This window comes from Symphalangus syndactylus, chromosome 14, assembly GCF_028878055.3.
Source record: "Symphalangus syndactylus isolate Jambi chromosome 14, NHGRI_mSymSyn1-v2.1_pri, whole genome shotgun sequence".
Lineage (NCBI taxonomy): Eukaryota > Metazoa > Chordata > Mammalia > Primates > Hylobatidae > Symphalangus > Symphalangus syndactylus.
In genome coordinates, this window is record NC_072436.2 from 7,969,730 (window position 1) to 7,996,223 (window position 26,494).

Sequence of the window (26,494 nt, forward strand, 5' to 3'; positions counted from 1 at the left end):
ACATGTTTCCACGTGTTCGTCTGGCTCCCTTTGCTCAGGGGGCCAGCGTTTGGCTTACGTTAAGTTTCTCCCCTGCCGTGGCCTTCGAGGTGGGCACTGCGGGTCAGCAGGACTGTCTTCCGGCCTCCCTGCCTGGGGCCACGGCTCCCTGACGGTGGCCTCCGGCCCCTGGGAGGATGGAGTCAGGCTCTGTCCCTGGGCCCTGGTTCCCCGTAAGTGGCCTCTGGTCCCTAGGACGATGGAGTCAGGCTCTGTCCCTGGGCCCTGGTTCTCCATAAGTGGCCTCTGGTCCCCAGGACGATGGAGTCAGGCTCTGTCCTGGGGCCCTGGTTCCCCGTAAGTGGCCTCTGGTCCCTGGGAGGATGGAGTCAGGCTCTGTCCCAGCCCCACGTTCTTTGCCTGCTTCCACCTGTGCCTGTCTGCGCCGTGCAGACACTGGTTTCCAGCCTGCCTGTGCCTCCTGCCGCTGTTCCAAGCTGTGGGGGAACCCAGCTCACCCCCAGGGTCCAGTTCAGACTAGAAGGGAACGTGGCCCCCACACCCTCAGCCTTGATGTGGGTCAACACCGCTGTGGGGTGTGAATGTGCGGTTTAGACCCTGGGTGGATCCACACACACAAGCAGTCAGAGGGTCATTTACAGCCTGAGCTCACTCCGCAAATACGATCAGGATGGGAATGGGCAGCAGGCAGCCTCCTGCCTCACTCCTGTCCCTCACGAGGGGACGCAGCTCTGCCTGACCGCTGGGGGAGGCACCAAGTCTGCCCTGACTCCACCACACCTGAATCTGCTGGCTCCTTTGCGGGCAGCTCCTTTGCGGGCAGCTCCTGAGGGCAGCTGTGTTCTGCTGAAACGGAGCCACCTCTGGGCCATGGGCCTCTGCGCGGGGTGGCCAGGGTTCAGCTGAGCTCGTCCTTCACCTCAGGGGGCCTGTGTGGTTGTCACGCACAGTGTCCAGGATCAGCTTGTCAGCGCTGGCCACCCAGGCGACCTCAGTCAGCACTGCGTTCCCCAAACCTGTGGGGCCCCACGCTTGGTGCTGAGGGTTGATGAGGACCCAGGGAGGACCAGGAGAGTGGAAGTGGGACCTTCTGCCAGCTCCGTAGAGGACAGCCTGGAACCAGCTGAGACTGGAGGCAGAGAGGCCCAAGGGGCAGGAGAACCAGGCACCTCGAGGGGCAGAAACAGCACTGCAGTGGCAGTCGCCCACGGAGCATGGAGTGCTGGTCCACGACGCCTCCTGACCCACGGGGAACGCGCCCCACGGGGCAAGGGGCTGGGCTGCTTGCTCGTCAGTGGCAGGCAGGGTGGGAACACACAGGTACGCGGGGCCCACCTGGGTCTCTGCCACTCTCTCCTGTCCACACGGGAGAGGAGTTGAATCCTGAGGCATCTCTTAGCGGCCCCAGTGCCATTGTGGGGCCGCTGCCTGAGGGCCCCTGCGCTCCGTCCCCTTCGGGCCACCTCTCTGGTTCCCAGTCCGACTGTTGGTAAGATTCAAGGGTGCTGGCTGCTCTGTGCCCGCTCGTTTGAGGCGTGGCACGACGACACACAGGTAACTTCTTAGCCGGCTCCGAACTCAGCGTGTGGTTCCTGTGTGTACGCTTCGGTTCCACCAGGTTCCCTCCTGTGTCCCAGGAGCAGGAAGAGGCTGAGTCCGCCCCGCCCCGCCCGCCTCGGCGACACCCAAGGACCAGGTGCCAGGTGAGAGCCGGCCTCCAATCCTGCCCGGGCCTCACGTGCTGCTGCTGGAAAAAGCTTTCATTTCCTTTTCCATTCCCAGGAGCACGGCTGCCCGGGAAGGCCGTGAAAACCGACCTGGTCTATACGAAAGACTGAAATGTCATCAGTTCCGTATCTCACTGTTTCTTTTCCTTAAAAGTTTGTCCTTCGTAGCTCAGCGATTTTACCTCGTTCTAATCAATTATCAATCATGAAATTGAAAACCCCACAGATGGCCGGGCGTGGTGGCTCACGCTTGTAATCCCAGCACTTTGGGAGGCCGAGGCGGGCGGATCACGAGGTCAGGAGATCGAGACCAGCCTGACCAACATGGTGAAACCCCGTCTCTACTGAAAATACAAAAAAAAAAAAAAAAATTAGTCGGGCGTGGTGGTGGCGCCTGTAGTCCCAGCTACTCAGAGAGGCTGAGGCAGGAGAATGGCGTGAACCCGGGAGGCGGAGCTTGCAGTGAGCCGAGATCGCGCCACTGCACTCCAGCCTGGGCGACAGAGCGAGACTCCATCTCAAAAAAAAAAAAAGAAAACCCACAGATGGTCGCAGGTGTTTTAAATCTTCAGGGTCATTATTTGCTTTGTGTCTACTTGTCCTGCTGTTAACAGACCACCAGGGCGTCTCCAGCTTCCATTGTGGATTTGCCCTTTTCTCCTTTCGGTTCCTTTGGTCTCGGTACGGTGTCTGTGCTTCCATTTTCTGTCCCGTGTGAGCCCCAGGCCTGGGCTTGTGAGTCGGCGGTGGCCCCAAGGCTGTGCACATGGCCCTGCCCAAGCTGGCAGCCGCGGGAGCACACGAAGTCATCAGAGCTCCCTGCTGTGCATGACACAAGGGCCCCCTCCTTCAGGGAAGCGTTCCAGAACTCTCCAGCCCCTTCCTCCCGCCCACAGCCCCGGGTCCTTCTGGCCCCTGTGGTGTGGTGTGGTCAGCACAGTAGCCCCCACGCCTCCTTCCCAGCCTTTGTTTCTGCTGGTCCCCGCCTTGGTTTCCCACTCGGAGGCCCCAGGGAGGAGACGGCGCATGGCTGGCCCCAGTCGCTGCCATGGAGCTGCCCCCACCCCAGCACTTGCCCGTGCTTGGAGGTTCAGGCGCCTGACGGTTCAGGTGCAGCCTCTAGTGCTCTCTGCTGACTGAGCCCCTTCCTGGAGCCGGCGGAGCCCGTGTCCCTGCTCCGTCCTCACGGCGTCTGTGCACGTCCTTATGCTCGTTTCTGGGCCGTTGTCACTAAAGAATGCATTGAGCTGTTTTGCAGACAGACGCGTAGTTCTGTCCAATAGAAACGTACCGTGAGCACAGTTCGGCCTGGATATAATTGCCGTGGTTTGGATATGGTTTGTCCCCCGTGAAACGTTGAAATTTGACCCCCAGCGTGGCCGTGTGGGAGGGGCTGGGGTCTCGAGGGGACCCCTTGTGCACAGATGAATACCTCCTGCCGCGCTGAGTGAGCCCTCACAGGAACGCACTGCGTCCCACGACGCCGAGCTGGGGAACAGACCCGGCTGCCTCGGTTTCTCTCCTGCGTCCTCCCTTGCCACATATGCCCTCTGCATACACCACTGCCCTTCCGCTCTCCCCCCTGGGTTAAAGCAGCCCGAGGCCCCCCACAAAGGCAGCTGCCCAGTCTTGGACATTCCCCCAGCCAGAACCGTGAGCCACATGTCCTATCAGTGACATTTTACATTCTTTTTTCTATACCAAGTCTCCAGAATGCCATGTGTATTTCACACTCACAGCCCACCTCGGAGGACCTGCCACAGCTCAGGGGCTTCGGCCACATGTGACCAGGGCACAGCCACAGTGTGCAGAGGCCTCGCGTCGCGGCCACACTGGGTGCGGCGGACCTGCGTTTGTTTTCTCAGGTCGGCCTCACCACCGTGCAGACGGCGGAAGCTCCAGGTGTCTGGCTGCAGAGTAAACCTGCCAGAAAATGCCTCTGGATTTTTCAGCAAAAGCAAAAGTTGAAAACAGGAAGCTAAATGGTTGCTTTGTCATCGTGAAATCTGTTTTTCTGATGGTTGAGGGAAGGCTGTATTTGTCCGGGCAGATGTTTCACATTTGCTGGAAACTGCAGCCTCTCGGGGCCTCGGGGCCCGTGTGGTATTCACGGGTGTGCCAAGCCCCCTGCCTGGAACTGGCACCAGGTGCTGTGGCCTTGGCTGGCCTGGCTTCCAGGACCCCCTCGGGGCTCTTCCTGATGTCCCAGGGGACACCCTGCATGGCAGGCACCCTCCTGTCACAACGCAGAAGCACCAAAGCTTTCATGTGCAAAACGTAGGATGCTCGAAATTATCCCATAGAACTGCGTTATTTCACTTTAAAACGTTCATTCCGAGAGTTTCCTTCGTGGTAGCAAAGATTTTTTTAAAAAATTTTTGGCCAGGCACGGTGGGTGACTCACGCCCAAAGTCCCACAACTTTGGGAGGCCGAGGCGGGCGGATCACTTGAGCTCAGGAGTTCAAGACCAGCCTAGGTGATATGGTGAGACCCCATCTCAACAAAAAATACAAAACTTAGCAAGGTGTGCTGGTCCACACCTGTAGTCCCATCTTCTCGGGAGGCTGAGGCAGGAGGAGCGCTTGAACAGGGGAGGTTGAGGCTGCAGTGAGCTGTGATCACGCCACTGTACTCCAGCCTGGGTAACAGCAAGACTCTGTATCAAAAAAAAAAAATTTAGAAGATGGGGTCTTGCTATGTTGCCCTGGCTGGGGTGCAGTGGCTGTTGACAGGTGTAAGCACACTGTAGCCTCAAACTCCTGGCGAGGCTCAAATTCCCACTTCAGCCTCCGTGCTGGGACCACTGGCGCGTGCACCACCACGCTGGGCTTTAAAATTTTTATTTAGGCTGGGGCAGTGGCTCACGCCTGTAATCCCAGCACTTTGGGAGGCTGAGGCATGTGGGTCACTTGAGGCCAGAAGTTCAAGATCAGCCTGGGCAACACAGCGAAACCCTGTCTCTACTAAAAATACAAAAATCAGCCAGGCGTGGTGGTGCATACCTGTAGTCCCAGCTACTCGGATGGCTGAGGCACAAGAATCGCTTGAATGCAGGAGGCAGAGCTTGCAGTGAGCCGAGATCGAGCCACTGCACTCCAGCCTGGGTGACAGAGCGAGACTCTATCTCAAAACAAAACAAAACAAAATAAATTTTCTTTTCTTTTTTTTTTGTTTTCTGAGACGGAGTCTCACTTTGTTACCCAGGCTATAGTGCAGTGACAATCTTGGCTCACTGCAAGCTCTGCCTGAGGCGAGGGTTGAGAGCCATTGTTTGTAAGGACATCAGTGCCATCTCTCATTTCCACCACTGACGCCCCTGACGTCTGCAGCAAACATCAAACCCTAGCCAGGCGGCTCTGCTTCTGGTCTCTGTTCTGTTCCGTTTGTCTGCGTCTGCCCATAAGCTGATACCAATCAACCTTGATTACCATAGCTTTGTAGGAAATCTTGAAATATGGTCATGAAACTTCTCTAACTTTGTTCATGGTTTTCAAAATTGTTTTGGCTCTTCTAGGTCCTTTGTGTTTCTATATACGTTTTAGAATCTGCCGTTGAGCCAGGCATGATGGCTCACACCTTAATCCCAGCACTTTGGGGCTGAGCTGGGAGGATCGCTTGAGGCCGAGAGTTTAAGAACAGGCTGAGCAGCATAGTGAGACCCATCTCTACAAAGTAAATGTAAGAAAATAGCCAGGCATGGTGGTGTGCGCCTATAGTCCTAGCTGCTTGGGAGGATCGCTTGAGGCCGGGAGTTTGAGATCAGCCTGAGCAACAGAGTGAGACCCCATCTCTACAAAAAAAAGAAAAAAAAAAAAAAAAGTAAAAATTAGCCAGGTGTGGTGGCACACACCTGTGGTCTCAGCAACCTGGGAGGCTGAGATAGGAGGATTGCTTGAGGAGGTCAAGGCTACATACAGTGAGGGATGATTGCAGCGTGGAGAAGGGACACGTCGGCCCCGTCACGAAGCCCCTTGAGGCCCTGACCCTGTGGAGAAGGGACACGTCGGCCCCGTGGTGAAGCCCCTTGAGGCCCTGTCCCTGTGGAGAAGGGACACGGATTCGTCTGTCACTTTCTTGTGACACTTTGTGGAAATAAACTGCAGGTTGTTTGTGACAAGCTAACTCTGTCAACGTTAATTGCCTCTAGGTTTTCACCTCGAACGGCCCCACGGTGATCATGCCCACCTGGTTCTGCTCGCGAGCCTGGTTCTCCCACGTGGGCCCCTTTGACGAGGGAGGTCAGGTAAGGGCCGAAGGCGGGAATCAGGTCCCTCCCCCAGGCTTGGGGCTCTGTCCTGTGTGTGTGGGCCCCGCACACTGGCCACCCTCTGCCCTGCCGTGCCTCCGGGGCTCTGGAGATTTAGGAAACCCCTGCCTGAGGGTCCTCCCGGTGTCCCGCCTGGCACCCGCCAGCATCTTAGTTGTTTTGCTGAAAGCATGGGGTTTCTACGTGAAGGCTGTGGGTGCCCCAGGCATCTGCACCTGACCTACACCGGCTCCAGGTTACTGCATCCTGGTTTAAAATCTGTGTGTGGGAAAGCACAGGACACAGAAGCTGTTGGCGGAGCTGTCTCTGGGACAACAGAGGGAGAAGGGGAGCCCATCCCCCCCCGTGGGGGTGCACCTTCAGGCGTCCGTGTCCCCGTCCCTCCCCCCCATGGGGATGCACCTGCAGGCATCTGTGTCACCATCCTCCCCTCTGGGGTGTGCCTGCAGGGGTCCACGTCCCTGTCCTCCCCATCAGGGTGCACCTGCAGGCATCTGTGTCCCCGTCCTCCCCATCAGGGGTGAGCCTGAAAGCATCCATGTCCAGATGGGGCCGGCTTTAGCTTCTGCCTCCGTGCAGGGACTGAGGAGCCCAGGGCTGGGGTGTCACCCACAGAGAGCCGGCCATGCTTGGGCACACAGAGACTGGTGGTGGGTCCGTCACAGTGTTCCTGGGGGTCAAGAGACCCCAGGTCAGTGACTAAATTCTAGCCTCCACCTCCTACTCTTGTGACCGGGACCAAGTTTGTCCGTCCCGCTCTGAGCCTTGGCGTCCTCATTGGGACAACAGGGTCAGGCATTCAGCAGCTCACAGGGGCGACGTGGAGCCTCACGCGGGCCTGGCCACACCAGGGTCCCCACTGCCCCACCACATCGGACCCTGGCCTGGGTGCTTCCTCGTGGTCCAGGCCTCTGGGGCGGAGATGGGGCAGAGCTGTGTTTTCCAGGGTGGCGCAGCCTCTCAGCCTGCAGCTCCCCCATAATTAATCTCTGGGACACCGACAGTGGTGGGTATAGCTCCAAGTGGGAGCTGCCAGAAAGCGTGGCCATCGCTGGGTCCAAGCCCAAGAACCCTCTGTTCCTATTCTGCAGGAAGCTGTGTGGGAAATGGTTAACAGAAGATGTTTCAGGGGAAACACTGATTGATTTAAGTGTGTGTGTGTGTATGTATATATATGTATATATATATATATTTTTTTGAGACGGAGTCTCGCTCTGTCTCCCAGGCTGGAGTGCAGTGGTGTTAGCTCACTGCAGCCTCCGCCTCCTGGGTTCAAGCATTCCTCCTGCCTCAGGCTCTGAGTGCGCCACCACGCTGGCTAATTTTTGTATTTTTAGTAGAGACAGGGTTTCACCATGTTGGCCAGCTGGTCTCAAACTCCTGACCTCGAGTGATCCGCTCACCTCAGCCTCCCAAAGCACTGGGATCACAGGCAGGAGCCACCGCGTCTAGCCTGATTTAAGGATCTTATCATCCTTAAACCGTGGCTGAGCAGCTTCAGGATGCAGGAGTGCATCAGGCCTTGGCCTGGAGGAGGCGCTCCTAGAGGAAAGGAAAAGCCCATCCCTCCCTTTGTCCTGAGACCAGAGATCAGGGCCAGGGGCCAGGGGTCAGGGTCAGGGGCCAGGGGTCAGGGGCCAGGGGTCAGGGGCCAGGGATCAGGGATCAGGACCAGGGATCAGGACCAGGGATCAGGGCCAGGGATCAGGGATCAGGACCAGGGATCAGGGATCAGGGATCAGGGCCAGGGATCACGGATCAGGGCCAGGGGTCAGGGTCAGGGGTCAGGGATCAGGGCCAGGGGTCAGGGATCAGGGCCAGGGGTCAGGGCCAGGGATCAGGGATCAGGGCCAGGGATCAGGGCCTGGGGCTCAGGGATTAGAGCTGTGATGGGGCCACAGCTGGAGCAAGTGAGGGCTTTGGGGCCTGAGGAGGCCTCAGGTGACAGGGATGACAGCAGTGTCGGCCACCAAGACGGGGATGGATAGTGTTTCCTTGGCTTCTGCCAAGTCTTCCCCAGAGAAATGAGTCAAGCAGAAGTCACAAGTCCCCCTGAGAGCCAGAAGCTCAGTTTGGGGCTGATCCTCAGCCATCTCCCTGCGGGCCTCCGGGTGGAGCAGCTGAAGGGCAGGTGACCAGAACAGCAGGGGACTGATAAGGTGGACATGGGTGGTGCAGACCCTGAGGCAGCCAGACTCAGAGGCCAAGCCAGGGCCCAGGGGGCTGCAGAAACAGTCACCACGAGCTGAAACACGCAAGATGGGGAGAGTCTTGACTGGAAAGCGCATCCACTTCTGCATTCGCAGAGGCAGGGTGGGAGGGGTGCAGGCGACTCTGAGATCTGGAGGTGGGCGTGGCGGCGCCTGAAGACACCCAGCTTTGGTGGGTGGGGGGGTCCCCTGTGGGCAACCATCACAGGCCCTTGAAGAAGAAACAAACCTGATGTTTTCTTGGTTCAAAACAGGTTTATAGCCAGACACAGTGGCTCATGCCTGTAGTCCCACGAGCTCAAGAGGCAAAGGCAGGAGGATCGGTTGAGGCCAGGAGTTCAGGACCAACCTGGGCAGCACCGGGAAACCCTGTTTCTAACAAAACAAAACAAAGTAAAAACAGGTTTCTGAGGGCAGGTCTGGCCTGAAGGAAGCTTATCATTGCCACAGGAAGCCACACTTCAGATGTTTTCCCGTCTATGGGGCACGTTCCCAGGGTTGGGCGCAAGCGAGGACAGGTCCCGGGTGCCGCCATTGGGCCCCCACCCGCCCCCGCTGTCTGCATGAGAAGCTCCCGTCCCTCAAACTCCTCACCAGCCCCTCGCCAGACCTTGGTGTTATTGACTTTTTTCTTTTTTTTTTCTTTGAGACGGAGTTTCACTCTTGTCTCCCAGGCTGGAGTGCAATGGCGCGATTTCGGCCCACTGCAGCCTCTGCCTCTCAGGTTCAAGCGATTCTCCTGCCTCAGCCTCCTGAGTAGCTGGGATGACAGGCGTGAGCCACCGCCCGGCCCCTCCCCCCATTTTTTGTTACACTGTCTCTACTTAGGTCGGATGAACATTCATATACTAGTCTTTTCCCCTTGTCCCGATCTCTGTATTCTCCCACCTGCAATCGCATCCGGCGTCCACCATCGCGGCTCTGGCCGGGGGCATCTGGTCCCCGTGTGGCTGGAGCCACAGATCTCCGTGAGGCCGCGCTCGTCAGAACTGTGTTCCTGGAGCCTGAGGCTAGAGGAAGCCTCTGGCCGTGCGGGAAGTTCTTGGTTCACGCGCTGTTCCGCCGCCACTTCGTGTGATCGTGTTGAGAATCCCGGTGTGTGATGAATCTTGCCTTTTTAAGTTATGTGATCTTTTTGCCTGGAGACTCTGAGAATGATTTTTTATTGCTGAAGTCTAATAGTTTCACCAGGATCTGCCTTCAGTTGACCTGATGGCACTTTTCAATGTGTAGAAACAGATCTGCTTTCATTTCTGGAAATTTTTCTTGGATTGCAGTTTTAAATACTAGCTATGTCTATTGTTTTTTGTGTTTTAAAGACTCCAGTTCTATATTGGTTAGATTTTCTTAGTCTTCGTAACCCTTCTCACTTCCTTCATTATATAATTTCTATTTTCCTTTCTTCAGTGTCCCTTATTACATTTTTAATTGAAATCTGTTTTCTCTTAAGGATTTTCTAATTTAGTCTTCATTTTTCATATATTTTGTTCCTTTTTTTTTTCCTGCTGCTGAGGCTGGAGTGCAGTGGCTCAACTCAGCTCACTACAACCTCTGCCTCCCAGGTTCAAGCAATCCTTGTACCTCAGCCTCCCAAGTAGCTGAGACTACAGGTGCACACCACCACGCCTGGCTACTTTTTTCCTATTATTGGTAGAGACTGGTTTTGACATGTTGCCCAGGCTGGTCTCAAACTCCTGGGCTCAAGCAATCCACGCCCCCACCTCAGCCTTCCAAAGTGCTGAGATTAAAGGCATGAGCCACCACACCCAACCAATTTTGTCTCTTCTTAAAATTTCTTTTTTTAGTTTAATCGACCCAATTTTATATAAAAGCTCTATTAAGGTATAATTCACATGCCATACAATTCACCTGTTAAAATGTGCAATTCAATGTTGTTTTTTTTTTTAGCAAATTTATAGGGCTGTACAATCACCAATCACCACTACCATCTAACGTTAGAACGTTGTCATCCCCTAAAAAACACTTCCTGCACCCCGGGGCGCACCTCATCTGCCACCTGCCAGCCCTAGCCAAGCACTAATGCACTTTCTTCAATGCTCTATTTAGACCCACCCCGTTAGGGTCCAGTTTTGCACTTAGTCCTTGAATTTCTGATTCAAGATGGGTCTCCGCCACCTCCCCGCACATCCCACCCCGTAGCCTGAAACACTGGTGGAGGGTGTGGAATTTATCTTGGTGGGTTATTTACAGGGGTCTCTGTTTCCTGGTTTGGGGTTTGTTGCTATTGTAGAGGGACAGGCTGAATTTTTATCCATGGAAGTGTTTCCAGTTTTTAGTTTTCTCTGCTGGACTTCATGTCCCTGCGTTCCGCGGGCTCCGATCGCTGGGCCCTGGCTCGAGCTCTCCCCCTTCTGTCCCCTCGGGGTGACTGCTGCTTCCTCCTGGAGGTTCGCGCTGGGGACGGGCCCTAGGGAAAGGCGGGTGGCGCTGGGGACTGGGCTCTGGAGAAGGGTGGGTGGCGCTGGGGACGGGGCTCTGGAGAAGGGCGGGTGGCACTGGGGATGGGGGTCTGGAGAAGGGCGGGTGGCGCTGGGGACGGGGCTCTGGAGGAGGGCGGGTGGCGCTGGGGACAAGCCCTGGGGAAGGGCGGGTGGCGCTGGGGACGAGCCCTGGGAAAGGGCGGGTGGCGCTGGGGACGGGCCCTGGGGAAGGGCGGGTGGCGCTGGGGACGGGCCCTGGGGAAGGGCGGGTGGCGCTGGGGACGAGCCCTGGGGAAGGAAGCGCGTCCCTGATTTGGCTCCCTTTTGCCTCTCAGGATCCGAGTCTCCAGAGCCTCTGGCCCGGCCTTCCTGGGAGTGGCTTTAGCTCGTGCTTTTTTCCTCCAGGCAGTTCCGTGTGCTCCATCCCCAAAGGCTGCCCGAGGATGGTTCTGTGAGCAGATTGGGGCTGGGCGACCACACTTCCTCCGCTCTGCATCTTCCCTGATGCCTTTCTGGGTTGTGACCCCTCCCCCTCTCCCTGCGCCCCGCCAGGGGCCCTGCACACCACAGGGCAGTCCAGGCACCTGGAGGCTGATTGGGAAAAGCCTGGAGAAGGAATGAGGCCATTTCAGGCCTCTCAGGTCTCAGCAGCAGCAATCAGGGAGGGCAGAGAAAAATGGGACAGACCCTCTGAAGGCGCCTCCCTCCTCCTGGGGCAGAGGCACCACCCAGGAGAAGCTGTTGCCTAAATTCTCACTTTACTGCCAGAAAATAACAAAAGCCCAAGGGTTGGGCTATTCCTGGTGATAGGAAGAGAGAAACCTTTTTTCTCTTCTTAAACCTATAACGTGTTGAGAGTTCCAATGCTCTTTAGAGCTGCCTTTGAAAAACACACAAAATTAGAGAAAATACATAAATCACCCATATGAGGGTCCGTGTCCACCAGCACCTCGAGAACCTCCACCCTAAATCACCCGTGTGAGGGTCCGTGTCCACCAGCACCTCGAGAACCTCCACCCTAAATCACCCGTGTGAGACAGCACGTGGGCTTGTGATTCCTTTGTCTTTATCTTATGGTGGATAAACTTTTAGCAGGGCTGTACACATGATTTTGAGGTCTGTTCTTTGACTCAGCATCTTCTTACAAATCTTTCCATGTCATCGTGGTTTTTGTAAAAGGGATTGCCCTGGGGAGGCGGAGTTAAATAATGCATTTTTGTTGGACGCGGAACCACAGCACTGCCTGTCTGTCCTGGGAGCAAACAGGCCAGTGGTCGGGCGGTGATAGTCTGGGGACTTTACTGACCTGCACTTGAAGTTTGTGTGCCAGCCAAGGAGAGAAGAGGCTGGTCTTGGTGATAGACTGGCCCTGCTGCTAGGTTCTCGGAAAACCCGCCCTTTCCTGGAGCAAAGGTGTCTCCGGGCAGCCGACCCAGGTGAGCCACAGCAGAAAACCACGAGGAGAACAGACTCCACGCCCTGCTCTTCCCCCAGTTTTATGTTTGAATTTAAGAAAGCAACAGGGGCCCAGCTCCACACAAGGCCCAGCGCCGGCCCCAGACGGACCTACGGCTCGGCCACAGCTCTGGGCTGAGGATTGGGGTCACCCAGGAGAGGAGCAAGCAGAGGGCAGGGGCCACTGGGATCATGGGCCGGGGGAAGGAGGGCCCAGGTTCTCACAGGACAGAAAAGTCTGGTGGGAATGCCTGCAGAATGTTCCGGAACAGAGTCCCCACTGACATGGAGGGAGTGTTCGCGGATCAGCCCCGTGGGCTGAGGTTCACGTTTCTGAGCTTGGACAAGTGAGCAGGGCTGGCACAGGCCTGGGGCTGCCTCCCCACTGCTGGGGTCCCCTGCCCGCAGCCCCACGCACCCACCCAGCACCAGTGTCCTCTGCCCTCAGTCAGCACTTTGAATCCCTTGAGCTTGTGGGGCTGCGGCCACTGGCAGGAAAGGACGAGGACGGAGACCGAACCAGCCGTCCAGGAGCCGTGGCTGCAAGACCCTGACCCAGCCCAGCCCCTTTCCTCGGCTGCCTGTCTTCCTCTTTGCCCTGAGACCTTTGCTGCCCAAAATGGAATCTGGAGGAGAACCAAGAACCAGCCCCCCCTCCCTTCCCCTTTCCCCCGTGTTGAGAAGCTCAGTTGCTCACATCTGTTGTGGCCGCCGCCCCACCTCCCTGTTGAGCCTCTAAACTGGTTTCTTTGCCACAAAATCCTTTCCACCGGTTCCTGGTTGGCCGGCTGAGCGCAGGTGCAGTGCATCCGGGGCAGCACGCGTTTCCGGGCCCCCAGTGATGCCTCTGCTTTTCCCGCCCTGCAGGGCGTCCCGGAGGACCTGCTGTTCTTCTACCAGCACCTCAGGAAGGGCGGCAGCGTCATCCGCGTGGACCAGAGTCTCCTGCTCTATCGCTACCACCCACAGGCGGCCACGCACGCCGTCCTCGAGTGAGTCAGCCCCGCCCGGCCCCGGGACGCCCGAGAGGCCAGGAACGCGGGAGGCGCCCGAGGTCAGGGCCAGGGTTGGTGGGGCCAACCCCGGAGGCTGTGGTCAGGCTCTGCCTTGAGCCCCAGGGTCTGGTGGGACACGGGGAAACAGCTCATCCTGGGGGGGAGGGTTCAGTGTCCACGAAGCGGCGTTTCCACCAGGGTGAAGGCCAAACGTCCTTCCCTAGTTCCGAGAGGTAAAATGACCACGTGCTGGGTCCTTTTGAAACCCTGTGCTCCCTTTAACCCAACGGGAGTCTCATGAGTGGGGTCCAGCTGGGACCACAGGCCTGGGGCGCGCAGCTGCCGTGGAGGGTGGCAGAGGCACGGCCAGGAAATCGCAGCACCCAGTGAGGACGTGCCCAGTGCTGCAGGGCCCACCTCCCTCTTCCATGTCACTGTCAGGCGTGGCCACGTGGGCCTGGGTCTGGGGGTGCCGTGTGGCTGCGTTGGAGCCGTGGCAGGGGTGAGGCGAGCTGGGCTGAAACGATGTGCATCTGGAATTCCTTCCTTAGATCCGAGCGGGACGATTCCTTCCTTAGAACTGTGAGGACAATTCCCTCCTTAGGTCCAGGCAGACAGTTCCCTCCTTAGAAGTGGGAGGACACAGAGGTCTCGGCCACCTGCCTGCTGCGTGCCGCAGCGTTAAGTTGGAACGCAGGCCACTGTCCGGGGCTTGCGTGTCGGCCCCTACGGGTACTCAGGGCCCCTGGAGTCTCAAGACCCCAACTAGGGTCATGTGTGGGTGTGGGAGCCGCGATGGTTCCGGGCCTGCCGTGACAGGGTTGAGACTCGGCAAGATCCCAGGTCCCCAGGGGGTCTAAGGTCCAAGGTCACAGAGTGGGGCTGGGGGGTTGGCAGGAGGGCCACGCGCTTCCCCATTGGGGGCATCATCCTCACTCCTGCATGCTGGGGCCTCCCGCATCCACACTCCCCTCCCTTCTCCCGCGTCCACACTCCTCTCCCTTCTCCCGCGTCCACACTCCTCTCCCTTCTCCCGCGTCCACACTCCTCTCCCTTCTCCCGCGTCCACACTCCTCTCCCTTCTCCCGCGTCCACACTCCCCTCCCCTCTCCCGCGTCCACACTCCTCTCCCTTCTCCCCCGTCCACCCTCCCCTCCCTTCTCCCCCGTCCACGCTCCCCTCCCTTCTCCCGCGTCCACGCTCCCCTCCCTTCTCCCCCGTCCACGCTCCCCTCCCTTCTCCCGCGTCCACGCTCCCCTCCCTTCTCCCCCGTCCACGCTCCTCTTCCTTCTCATGCCCACTGGCACCTTGGCCGCTGCCTCATGTGGTGACGTTTCCCTGACACTTCAGCATCTTTGCAACATTTCAGAAATGCTGACTTGTGCTTTTGGGAAAAACTGGGTTTCCACCTTTCCCAGTGCTGAGGCAGGGCCACTGCTTCGTCTGAGGATGTCAAAAGAAAGGCATAGGGGGCCCTGGGGAGCCTGTTCTCTCTAATAAGAACTTTTTAAAATGTGAAAAATGAAGATGAACCAAATACAGACATCATGGCTGCTTCTAAATTTTATCTTCCTACGATGGGCCAACATTTTCAGACCAGAGACCCCTAGGAAAGCCCAGGAGACAAGGGGCCGCGAGGAGGCCGGCGTCAGAGGCTCCCCAAACCTCGCGTGTCACCCACGGCCACAGAGGCTGCCTGCTTTCTTCTGGAGCCTGACTGCTTTCCTCTCACGTGAACCCCATGGGGCCCCTGAGCTGATGTCAGTGGATGAGGAGGATCAGGCTTGTCCCCCGCCCCCCGAGACACCCAACAGACCCGGGCTGCTAAGGACAAGATGGCAAAACCCGGCGAGGCTGCATCACCTGGTGGGGAAGTCCCCGCAGCCGTCTGCAGGAGCCGTCCTCGTCCAGGTTCACACACAGCTGTCCTTGCCCAGGTTCACACACACTCACACACATACACCCACACGCACACACTGCACATGCACACAGACCACACACACACAAGGAGCTGTCCTCGCCCAGGTTCATGCACAGCTGTCTTCGCCGAGGTTCACACACACACATACACACACACACACTGCACATGCACACAGAGCACACACACAAGGAGCTGTCCTCACCCAGATTCACACACACACACACACACCGCACATGCACACAGACCACACGTACAGCATGCACACACACGCGTGCATGAAAGTATACACATGCATGTACCCACTGCACCCACGCTCACTGCACACATGCACTCATACACATGCATACACACTTCACGCACACACATCCGCACACGACATGCAGGCATGTGCGCTCACTGCATACATGTACTCACACTGCATACACAGGCCCTCACTGCACACACGTGTGCACATGCATGTACACATCCACACAGTACATACAGGCATGTACTCTGAACACCTGCATGCACTGTACACATGTGCTCATGTACACACATACATGCCCTCACTACACACATGCACACTGTGCACACATACACCCCCAGTGTGCACACACACGCATGCTTCAGTGTCAAGTCACTGACTGGGACGGGCATCTCCGTGTGTCCCAGGCAGGGTCAGGACTACCGCGGTGGCTGCAGAGGGTGGGGGAGGAAAAGGTAGACTCCAGGCAGGACCTCCCTGACAGTGCCTAAGCCCTGCAGCTCCCTGAGCTGACAGAGGGGACCCCATGTCCCCCCATCCCATTGCCTGTGGGGGTTTTGCTGCAAACGGGGTGCCACAGGGTTGGGGGAGAGTCACAAGTTTATCCCAGGAGGCGGAGGCAGCAGCAGAATCGTAGAACAGCCAAATCCTGCCCCAATCCCGAGGCTGAACCCATGAGGGCCCTGCTCAGGGCAGGCCCGTCACCAGCCAGCATTGTTGTGTCTGGCCCAGACCCCACCCCGGAGGAGGCTCCCATGGACACAGCTCTCGCTTGACAGAGCGGAGGGCATCCCAGGACTCAGCCAGGGCAGGGTCTGCCGGGCACAGGGACTCAGCGTGGCTGCATCGCAGCAGTTGGGGAAGACAGCATCTGGTACACATCCCAGGCTGTTCTGGCCCCGTTGGCCTCTGCATCCCCTGCCCCTCGAGCTTCTGGCTCCTCCGGCTCCTGGGGCTTTGAGACGGGGTCAGCCCAGGCAGCCCCAGGAGCAGGGTCCAGGGAGAGGCGCCCACAGGCAGGGAGCCGACAGCGATGGGGCACGTGGGGAGGGGCTGGGGCGGGAGGAGAGAGGGTGGGACTGGGAAGGGCCCAGGCAGCAATGGGGCAAAGCAGCAGGTCATAGGAAGGAGCCTGCTCCCGGGGCAGCAACCTGGGGTCGGCTTATCACAGCAGAGGCAGAAAGAACAGAGACCAGGTTCCCAGGGGAGTGGAAGGGTTCGGGGCAGCGACCCTGAGGCAGAAGGTCGTGCCCAAGTGTGAACGCTGTGATTTTATGGGATGGTCGCATGTGCCCTTACGGACAAAGGTTTCTCTTGGAAAAGACTGGGGTCAAGTCCAGTCCTCTGCGTCCTACAGAAATTCTGCCTTCCAGAACCTTGTAGATTCTCAAGTGACAGCTTCTCATCTGTCCCCACCTGTTGGGGTCTGATGGAAGGGGCGGGTCCCCACCTAGGCATGTGGCTACATCCAGCTGGGGCAGGTGGCCTGACTGTAGGACAGCCAGTCTCTCTTAGGCATTGGGCCAGGTGTCCACTCCACTGGCAACGTGAGCTGAGCACACATCATGTCCCTGTATGTCGGCATCTGTGTGCATCTGTGGGGCCTCCGGCCTGCCTGTCACCCTCTTCTCCACCGCAGGACGACCATCTGGACCCACCGCGTCCGCTTCCTGGAAGAGCGGGCCCTGCCCCACTGGGCGGCCTTCACCATCTGGAACGCGGGCAAGCAGGGGCGCCGGCTGTACCGCAGCCTGACCGCCACCAGCCAGCGCAAGGTGGGCACCCTGCCACCCTCCAACACTGCCTGCCCCGCCCCCGTACTGTCCCACAGCACAGGCCCTGGCCCCGGCCTGTCCAGAGCTGCCCTTCTGTGCTTGTCCCCAGGTGGTGGCATTCTGTGACGTGGACGAGAACAAGATCAGGAAAGGCTTCTACTGCCACGAGGACTCTCAGGTGTGCAGGGCCGCATGGGGTCACCCTTGGGGTCACCCACCTGCTCTAGGGCTGAGGGACAGCTGCCTAGAGCCTTCCCCCTTGGAAGAGTCCACCTGGGTCGCGCCAGCTCCTCAGGGCCTCCAGGGAGCCCAGCCCCCGTCCTTTGGGGGAGAACCCCGCTGTCCCTCGTGGTTCTGGGCCTTGGGGTAGCCCACCCTGGTCAGTTCTGCAGTCGGGTGTCAGGCGGGGGTGGCCAGAGCCGGGGTCCTGCCCTGAACAGCTGCCACAGTCCCTGACCCTGGCACATTATCTGCCGCCCAAGCCCTGGCTCCCGTGTGAGCCAACTCGGTGGCTGTGTGCACCCCGAGCGCGTCTCTCCGGGGATGAGCTCCAGGCTCGGGCAGGACTGACGGCCTCTCTCTCTCTCAGGAAAGACCCAAGCCCCGAATCCCCATCCTGCACTTCCGAGCCGCCCGGCCACCCTTCGTCATCTGCGTGAAGCTGGTGAGTGTGGGGCCCTTGGCCGTGGGGGGCCTTGGGGGCCTTGGGCTCTGCCACATGGACAGCCCACCCTGCTGTGCAATGACTGGCCTGGGATGAGACCCCAGCCGATGGTGGGCATGGGGACAGGTGCCACGGCCGTCCACAACAGCACCACAGACCGAGCTGTGGGGTGATGGCCGCTGCTCTGGGGGCAGGAGGCAGCTGGAGGGTGGCCTGCATGGGTGTGGGGGGGATGGATTCCGGTCTCTCTTCTGTCTTTAAATACCCGTAAAGCCAACATTTGTTAGAAACTTGCAAAGCACGAGGCCCTACGGTGCCATGTCTGAGGGGCCAAGGCCAGGACCTCCAGCTCCATGGACTGAGGTGGCTGCACCGGGGATGTCCTCAGCCCAAGTGTGAACGAGCCTTGCCCAGGGTGGGCAGGTGACGGGCACCTCGGGTTCCAAATGCAGCCTTTTCCCCAAGTGTGGGGAGTCCAGGCTGGCTGTGGGGGGCTGAGCTGAGTAGTTTTTTTTTTTTTTTAATTGTACTTTAAGTTCTGGGATACATGTGCTGAACAGGAAGGTTACGTAGGTTTACATGTGCCATGGTGGTTTGCTGCACCTATCAACCCGCCATGTAGGTTTTAAGCCCCACATGTATTAGGTGTTTGTCCTAATGCTCTCCCTCCCCTTGCCCCCCACCCACCAACAGGTCCCATGTGTGATGTTCTCCTCCCTGTGCCCATATGTTCTCATTGTTCAACTCCCACTTATGAGTGAGAACATGCGGTGTTTGGTTTTCTGTTCCTGTGTTAGTTTGCCGAGGATGATGGTTTCCAGCTTCATCCATGTCCCTGCAAAGGACATGAACTCATTCCTTTTTATGGCTGCATAGTATTCCATGGTGTATATGTGCCATATTTTCTTTATCCAGTCTATCATTGATGGGCATTTGGGTTGATTCCGTCTTTGCTATTGTGAATAATGCTGCAGTAAACATACGCATGCGTGTATCTTTATAATAGAATGATTTGTAATCTTTTGGGTATATACCAATAATGGTATTGCTGGGTCAAATGGCATTTCTGGCTCTAGATCCTTGAGGAATCGCCACACTGTCTTCCACAATGGTTGAACTAATTTACATTCCCACCAACAGCGTAAAAGCATCCCTACTTCTCCACAGCCTTGCCAGTATCTGTTGTTTCTTGATTTTTTAAAAATCGCCATTCTGACTGGTGTGAGATGGTATCATCGTGGTTTTGATTTGCATTTCTCTAACGACCAGTGATGAGCTTTTTTTCATGTTTCTTGGCCGCATGTGTTCTTTTGAAAAGTGTCTGTTCATGTCCTTCACCCACTTTTTGATGAGACTGTTTTTTTTCTTGTAAATTTAAGTTCTTTGTAGATTCTCTATATTAGACCTTTGTCAGATGGACAGATTGCAGAAATTTTCTCCCATTCCAGAGGTTGCCTGTTCACTCTGATGATAGTTTCTTTTGCTGTGCAGAAGCTTCTTAATTAGATCCCATTTGTCAATTTTGGCTTTTGTTGCAATTGCTTTTGGTGTTTTAGTCATGAAGTCCTTGCCCATGCCTATGTCCTGAATGGTATTGCCTAGGTTTTCATGTAGGGTATTTATGGTTTTAGGTTTAAGTCTTTAATCCATCTTGAGTTAATTTTTGCCTAAGGTGTGAGGAAGGGGTCTAGTTTCTGTTCTCTGCATATGGCTAGCCAATTTTCCAAGCACCATTTATTAAATAGGGAATCCTTTCCCCATTGTTTGTTTTTGTTAGGTTTGTCGAAGATCAGATGGTTGTAGATGTGTGGTGTTATTTCTGAGGCCTCTGTTCTGTTCCATTGATCTATGTATCTGTTTCGCTACCAGTACCATGCTGTTTTGGTTACTGTAGACTTGGAGTATAGTTTGAAGTCAGGTAGTGTGATGCCTCCAGTTTTGTTCTTTTTGCCTAGGATTGTCTTCGCTATATGGACTCTTTTTTGTTTTCACAGGAAATTTAAAGTAGTTTTTTCTGGTTGTGTGAAGAAAGTCAATGGTAGCTTGATGGGAATGGGATTGAATCTATAAATTATTTTATGGCCATTTTCATGATATTGATTCTTCCTATCCACAAGCATGGAATTTTTTTTTCCATTTGTTTGTGTCCTATTTCCTTGAGCAGTAGTTTGTAGTTTTCCTTGAAGAGGTACTTCACATCCCCTGTAAGTTGTATTTCCAGGTATTTTATTTTCTTTGTAGCATTTGTGAGAGTTCACTCATGATTTTGCTCTCTGCTTGTCTATTATTGGTATATAGGAATGCTCATGATTTTTGCACATTGATTTTGTATCCTGAGACTTTGCTGGAGTTGCCTGTCAGCTTAAGGAGTTTTGGGGCTGAGACATTGGAGTTTTCTAAATATCCAATCATGTCATCTGCAGAGACAATTTGACTTCCTCTCTTCCTATCTGAATACTCTTTATTTCTTTCTCTTGCCTGACTGCCCTGGCCAGAACTTCCAATACTATGTTGAATAGGAGTGGTGAGAGAGGGCATCCTTGTCTTGTGCCAGTTTTCAAAGGGAATGCTTCTAGCTTTTGCCCATTCAGTATGATACTGGCTATGGGTTTGTCATAAATAGCTATTATTTTGAGATACATTCCATCAGGACCTAGTGTATTGGGAGTTTTTAGCACTAAGGGGTGTTGAATTTTATTGAAGGCCTTTTCTGCATCTTTTAAGATAATCATGTGGTTTTTGTCTTTGGTTCTGTTTATGTGATGGATTACGTTTATTGATTTGTGTACGCTGAACCAGCCTTGCATCCCAGGGATGAAGCTGACTTGATCATGGTGGATAAGCTTTTTGATGTGCTGCTGGATTCAGTTTGCCAGTATTTTATTGATGATTTTCACATCAGTGTTCGTCAGGGGTATTGGCCTGAAATTTTTTTTGTTGTGTCTCTGCCAGGTTTTGGAATCAGGATGATGCTGGCCTCATAAAATGAGTTAGAGAGGAGTCCCTCTTTATTGTTTGGAAGTTTCAGAATGAATGGTACCAGCTCCTCTTTGTACCTCTGGTAGAATTCGGCTGTGACTCCATCTGGTCCTGGGCTTTTCTTGGTTGGTAGGGTATTAATTACTGCCTCAATTTCAGAACTTGTTATTGGTCTTTTCAGGGATTCGACGTCTTCCTGGTTTAGTCTTGGGAGGATGTATGTGTCCAGGAATTTATCCATTTCGTCTAGATTTTCTAGTTCATTTGCGTAAAGGTGTTTATAGTATTCTCTGATGGTAGTTTGTATCTCTGTGGGATCAGTGGTGATAGCCCCTTTATCATTTTTTATTGTATCTACTTGATTCTTCTTTTCTTTGCCTGGCTAGCAGTCTATTTTGTTAATCTTTTCAAAAAACCAGCCCCTGGAGTCATTGATTTTTTTGAAGGGTTTTTTTTGTGTGTGTGTGTCTATTTCCTTCAGTTCTGCTCTGATCTTAGTTATTTCTTGCCTTCTGCTGGCTTTTGAATGTGTTTGCTCTTGCTTCTCTAGTTCTTTTAATTGTGATGTTAGAGTGTCAATTTTAGATCTTTCCTGCTTTCTGATGTGGGCATTTAGTGCTATAAATTTCCCTCTTAACACTGCTTTAGCTGTGTCCCAGGGATTCTGGTACATTGTCTCTCTGTTCTCATTGGTTTCAAAGAACTTCGTTATTTCTGCCTTAATTTTGTTATTTACCCAGTAGTCACTCAGGAGCAGGTTGTTCAGTTTCCATGCAGTGCTGCAATTTTGGGTTTCTTAATCCTGAGTCCTAATTTGATTGCGCTGTGTTCTGAGACTGTTAGGGTTTCTGTTCTTTTGCATTTGCTGAGGCGTGTCTCACTTCCAATGATGTGGTCAATTTTAGAGTAAGCGCTGTGTGGTGCGAGAAGAATGTATATTCTGTTGATTTAGGGTGGAGAGTTCTGTAGATGTCTATTAGGTCCGCTTGGTCCAGAGCTGAGTTCAAGTCCTGAATATCCTTGTTAATTTTCTGTCTCAATCTAATATCAACAGTGGGGTATTAAAGTCTCCCATTATTATTGTGTGGGAGTCTAAGTCTCTCTGTAGGTCTCTAGGAACTTGTTTTATGAATCTGGGTGCTCCTGTATTAGGTGCATGTATATTTAGGATAGTTAGCTCTTCTTGTTGCATTGATCCCCTTACCATTAGGTAATGTCCTTGTCTTTTTTAATCTTCATTGGTTTGGTTTAAAGTCTGTTTTATCAGAGAGTAGGATTGCAACCCCTGCTTTTTTTGCTTTGCATTTTCTTGGTAAATAACCACGGGTGAGTGGTTGATAGAGCGAGCCAGGCCCTGAGCAGTACTGTTGGGGGGTTGTGAGGGACACACAGACACAGGCACCTGTGACAGCTAGAAGCACGCCACACCAGGGCGGGTCTCGGTTCCTGCCCCGCAGAAGCCGTGAGGCCAGCGTGTGTTGGTCTACACTGCCCGGCCCGCGGTGAGCTGTCACACAACGAAGGCAAGTCCAGGCAGGACGACGTGAGCAGAGCCTCGTGGGCACAGCTTTCTGGCAATTACTGGCACATCTCATTTTATTGCACTTCATTGTGCGTTTTATACATTACAGGCATGTGGCAGCCCCACTAGAGCAACCCCGTCAGTGCCCCTCTTCCAGCAGCACGCCCACTCCACGTCTCCCCATCTCCATGTGTTAATTCTCGCAATATGTCAAACTGTTATTGTATGTGTTACGGTGACCTGTGGTGTCACTACTATCTCGGGGTGCCCATATGAAACAGTGAACTTGATAAATGTGAATGTTCTGATGGCTCCGCTGGTCGGCTGTCCCCTCCCCGCTCCCCTCCACCCCACCACTCCTCAGGCCTCCCTCTTCCCTGAGGCACAACATTGAAATTAGGTCAACTAATAACCCCGCAGTGGCCTCTAAGTGTTCAAGTGAAAGGAAGACTCGCATGTCTCTCGCTTTAAATCAAAAGCTAGAAACATTTAAGCTTAGTGAGGAAGGCATGTCAAAAGCCAAGACTGGCAGGAGAGGCCCAGCTTTCGGCCTAACAGCCGACTTGTGAATGCAAAGGAAAAGTGGTCCTCAGTGAACACACAAGTGATAGTGAAACAGCCTTTTGCAGATAGGGAGAAAGTGTTCGTGGTCTGACAGACCAAACCAGCCACAACATTCACTTAAGCCAAAGCCTGATACAGAGCGAGGTCCTGACTCGCTTCAATTCTGTGAAGGCTGAATGATGTGAGGAAGCTGTGAACAAAAGTTTGAAGCTAGCAGAGGTTGGTCCACAAGGCTTAAGGAAAGAAGTCGTCTCCATAATATGAGTGTGAGGTGAGGCAGCAGGCTCTCCAGAGGATCCTGCTACGGTCACGATGGAGGTGGCCGCACTCAACCACACATCTTCAGTGTAGAGGAAGCAACCCTGAACTGGAAGAAGACACCATGCAGGCCTTTCATAGGTAGGGAGAAGTCAATGCCTGGCTTCAGAGCTTCAAAAGACAGTCTGACTCTTCTATTAGAGGCTAATGCTGCTGTGACTTTAAAACCCACTTATGCCTAGCGTTCCATTATTGGAACGCTAAGCATGTGCGAGTTTATATTCTGCTTAAGGTCACTGCCAAGGTCTGATTGCAAAAATTCAAAAAATTGCAACCTCAGGCATAAATGGGTTAAGTTGAAGGCAGTGCTCACCATTCTGAGAATCCTAGGATTCTTAGGAATGAGGCTAAATCTGCTCTGCCTGTGGCTCTAAAAATGGACGGCAAGGCCCAGGTGGCAGCACATCTGTGCACAGCATGGTTTATGGAATAGCGTAAACCCACTGTTAGGCCCAGTGCTCAGAAAAGGAGATTCCTTTCAAAATATGACTGCTCATTGATGGTGCACCTGGTCATCCAGGAGCTCTGAGGCCGATGTACAAGGGGTTCGTGTTTTCGTGCTGACACAGCATCCGTTCTGCAGTCCATGGGTCCAGGAGTCATTCCAACTTTCAAGTCTTATTGAAAAAAGACATTTTCCAAGGCTGTAGCTGCCAAAGATAGTGATTGCTCTGATGGATCTGAGCAAAGTAAATGAACAACTTTGAATAACCATTGTCCAAGTTACCGGGGACATTTAGACGAGTCAATGGCAGGCTCCGAGCAGCAATTATAAAATGCAAATTCTACACATACCTGGTTTAGTTTTTCAGAAACAGCCTTTTCACGATCTACTTCTCAGGGACCCCTCTCCAACCCTGTCAGTGCCGCTCTTCCAGCAGCACGCCCACTCCACGTCTCCTTGTGGTAATTCTCGCAATAAGTCAAACTGTTACTTTATGTGTTATGGTGACCTGTGGTGTCACTACTATCTTGGGGCGCTCATATGAACCCCAAGGCACTTGGTGAAAACCCTTCCCAGGGAGCGGGCTTAGCATGGGAAAGGAGGTTCCTCCTTGTCCTGCACACGCCGTGTCCTTGGAGGGCCCAGGGCCCCCACGGTCACCTGTCTCTTACATGTTCTTCCAGGGGCAGCTGGCAGTGTGGCCTCACAGCACATGCTTGTTCCATGTCCTGCTCTTTCCACGTAATGCAGACTGGAGGTTAATCCGTGTGAAGCCGCTGGAGCCCCCGGGCTCTACTGTTGTTGTGACCTTTCTATTCAGGGAAATTTCCGGCTTATTTGAACCATATTAGCAAAGTGACGGGAAACCAGCCCTATGTATCCATCCCTGGAGCCAGCACAGTGTCCGCCTTATGTGTCCTCCACTCCTCCACTCCCCACACTGGTGTTGACACTCATTCCAGCCTAATTTCATCTATTGTTTCCCTGATGTATCTCAAGGAGATAAAAACTGTTAAAAGGACCGTAAAACCACCATCCCACCACAGAATTCCAAATACCCCATCAGTGTTCAAATCTTCCTAATTGCCTTATAAATTGCTTCATGTTTTCAGTTTGCTGGAATCGGGCAGCATCCGTGTGACCTTAACGACATGACCTTTCTGTCTCCCCGACGCCAACGCTCTTTTCTTAGTTCAGCTGAAGAAGGGGCTTGTGTATCCTGCACTCTGCCGACCGGTTCCCTGTGGTTTTGCGTGTTCTGCTCCATCCTACTGAGAGGTGGTCAGACCGAGGCCACATCAGGCTCCCCTGCGATTCCGTTTGGCAGGAGCACCTCGCGGGTCTCAGGGCACCTCAGTGGCACTGTTGTGCCTTCCTCTACTGTTAGCTGGAAGAGTAAAGAGAAACCCAGGGTTCACGTTCATCACTGAAACACCCGCTCTTCGATTATACGGATGTTTCATGCATTTGTGATAGTTACTTACTGACGTGCCTTTTGGCCATTTTTAATCATTTGCTGTTTAAAATGCTGCTGCAGTGAGTATTTGTATATATACATAATTTCGCTCAAGTGGCTCTATGTGGAATAAATTCTAAAAATTTCTGGGTCAAAGAGCACACACATTCAGTCCCAATCTGGCTGTTCACCACCTGCAGCTGCTGTGCCAACCCAACCCACCAGTAATGGAGCACCTGCCTTGTGCCCTTACGGGGAGGGAAAGCATCTTCTCACATATTTATGAACTGCTTTATTTCCCTTTTAGTAAATTATTCTTTTCATTAGCCCATTTTTCTGTTGGTCAGTATTTTCATAAGGAAAACTCTCCGCCATGCTGCAAATTTTCCTGCCATTTGATATTTTTATATTTTTGCCATTGTGATATAATCAAAGTAAGTGACTTTCATTTATGGAGTTTGATTCATTCTAAGACAATCACTCCTGGTTGTGAAATTTAAAAAACAACATTGTCCAATTTTGCTTCTGGGATTTCTAGTTTTTAATTACATCTTTGATACGACTGGAATTTCTTTTGATTACAGATGCAAGTTTTTCTATTTGGATAACTACTTGTCCCAACATCGTTCACATCACTGCTTTTCCAGGAACGAAATGCCGTCTATGTTGGTTGTGAACGTGTATTTGGCACCTGGCAGGGCCAACCCTCATGGCGTGTGCACAAACACATCCCTAAACCATAGTCTAATTTATCCTATTTTTGTAGCTCATGTGAGCAGAATCCAGTGTCTGTGTTCTTGCATCTGGCTTTCACTCCACGTGTTTGAGGTGCGTGCATATCGCTGTATGTGGTGTGGACTTTCTCCACGTCCCGTGTGCAAATGCCACCCCACCCAGAGGCCACGCCAGGACCCAGGCCTGTGGCAGTGGTTCCCGGTTTGCTGCGTCCTCCTGCGTGAGTGTCCCTGCCTCGGGCCTAATCCTGGGAGTGGAAGGCAGGTCGTGGGTGTGGCTGCGTCCTCAGCTTCTCTGGATGATACCCACAAAGAGGCTGGCCCAGGAACATGCCCAGAGCCAGAGGGCCCAGCTGCACGGGTCCCTCACACTGGGCTGGGCACTTGGTCGCCAGCAGTTTGGGGAATGTGTTCTCATGGTGGTTTCAGGTGTGAGTCTGAGCATCATAGTGGTTTCAGGTGTGAGTCTGAGCACCAACCTCGTGTCCGCTGGACACTGGAGTTCTTTCCTCTCTGACGGTTTCTCATCAGGGTTCCCCACCAGCCTACTGCACACTGCGTCTCTCCTGACCTGTAGGAGTCCTCTACGCCTCTGGCTGCTCACCTTTGTTGCTTTAATGTTTTGCAAATGTCTTCCTCCATTTTGTGGTTTGCCTTTTCATTCTCCTAATGGAACATGTTGCTCTCCAGAAGCATCTAGTTTTAACAGAGTCTTGTTTAAGACAGTGTCAACACGCACTGGGCTGGCCTGGTCCCTGAACTCAGGTGTGTTTCTT

At 54.0% G+C, this 26,494-nt stretch overlaps 2 protein-coding genes and 1 pseudogene across 15 annotated transcripts in view; 2 read left to right on the forward strand and 1 right to left on the reverse strand.

Annotated features, from left to right (window-relative positions):
* B3GNTL1 (UDP-GlcNAc:betaGal beta-1,3-N-acetylglucosaminyltransferase like 1) overlaps window positions 1–26,494 on the forward strand; it is a 104,848-nt gene that overhangs the window by 74,262 nt on the left and 4,092 nt on the right. For 12 of the 14 annotated variants that reach the window (XM_063617158.1, XM_063617159.1, XM_063617164.1 and 9 more), the window contains 5 exons: window positions 5,876–5,971; window positions 12,969–13,093; window positions 16,901–17,036; window positions 17,146–17,214; window positions 17,626–17,700. In XM_063617158.1, coding sequence (XP_063473228.1) covers window positions 5,876–5,971; window positions 12,969–13,093; window positions 16,901–17,036; window positions 17,146–17,214; window positions 17,626–17,700 — 501 coding nt within the window. The remainder of the gene's footprint in view (window positions 1–5,875; window positions 5,972–12,968; window positions 13,094–16,900; window positions 17,037–17,145; window positions 17,215–17,625; window positions 17,701–26,494) is intronic. The other 2 variants (XM_063617160.1, XM_063617161.1) reach the window with 1 other exon arrangement.
* Window positions 1–26,494, reverse strand: part of LOC134732400 (uncharacterized) — a 132,893-nt gene that overhangs the window by 73,817 nt on the left and 32,582 nt on the right. The window lies entirely within an intron of this gene.
* On the forward strand, window positions 18,861–26,445 carry LOC129461501 (uncharacterized; annotated as a pseudogene).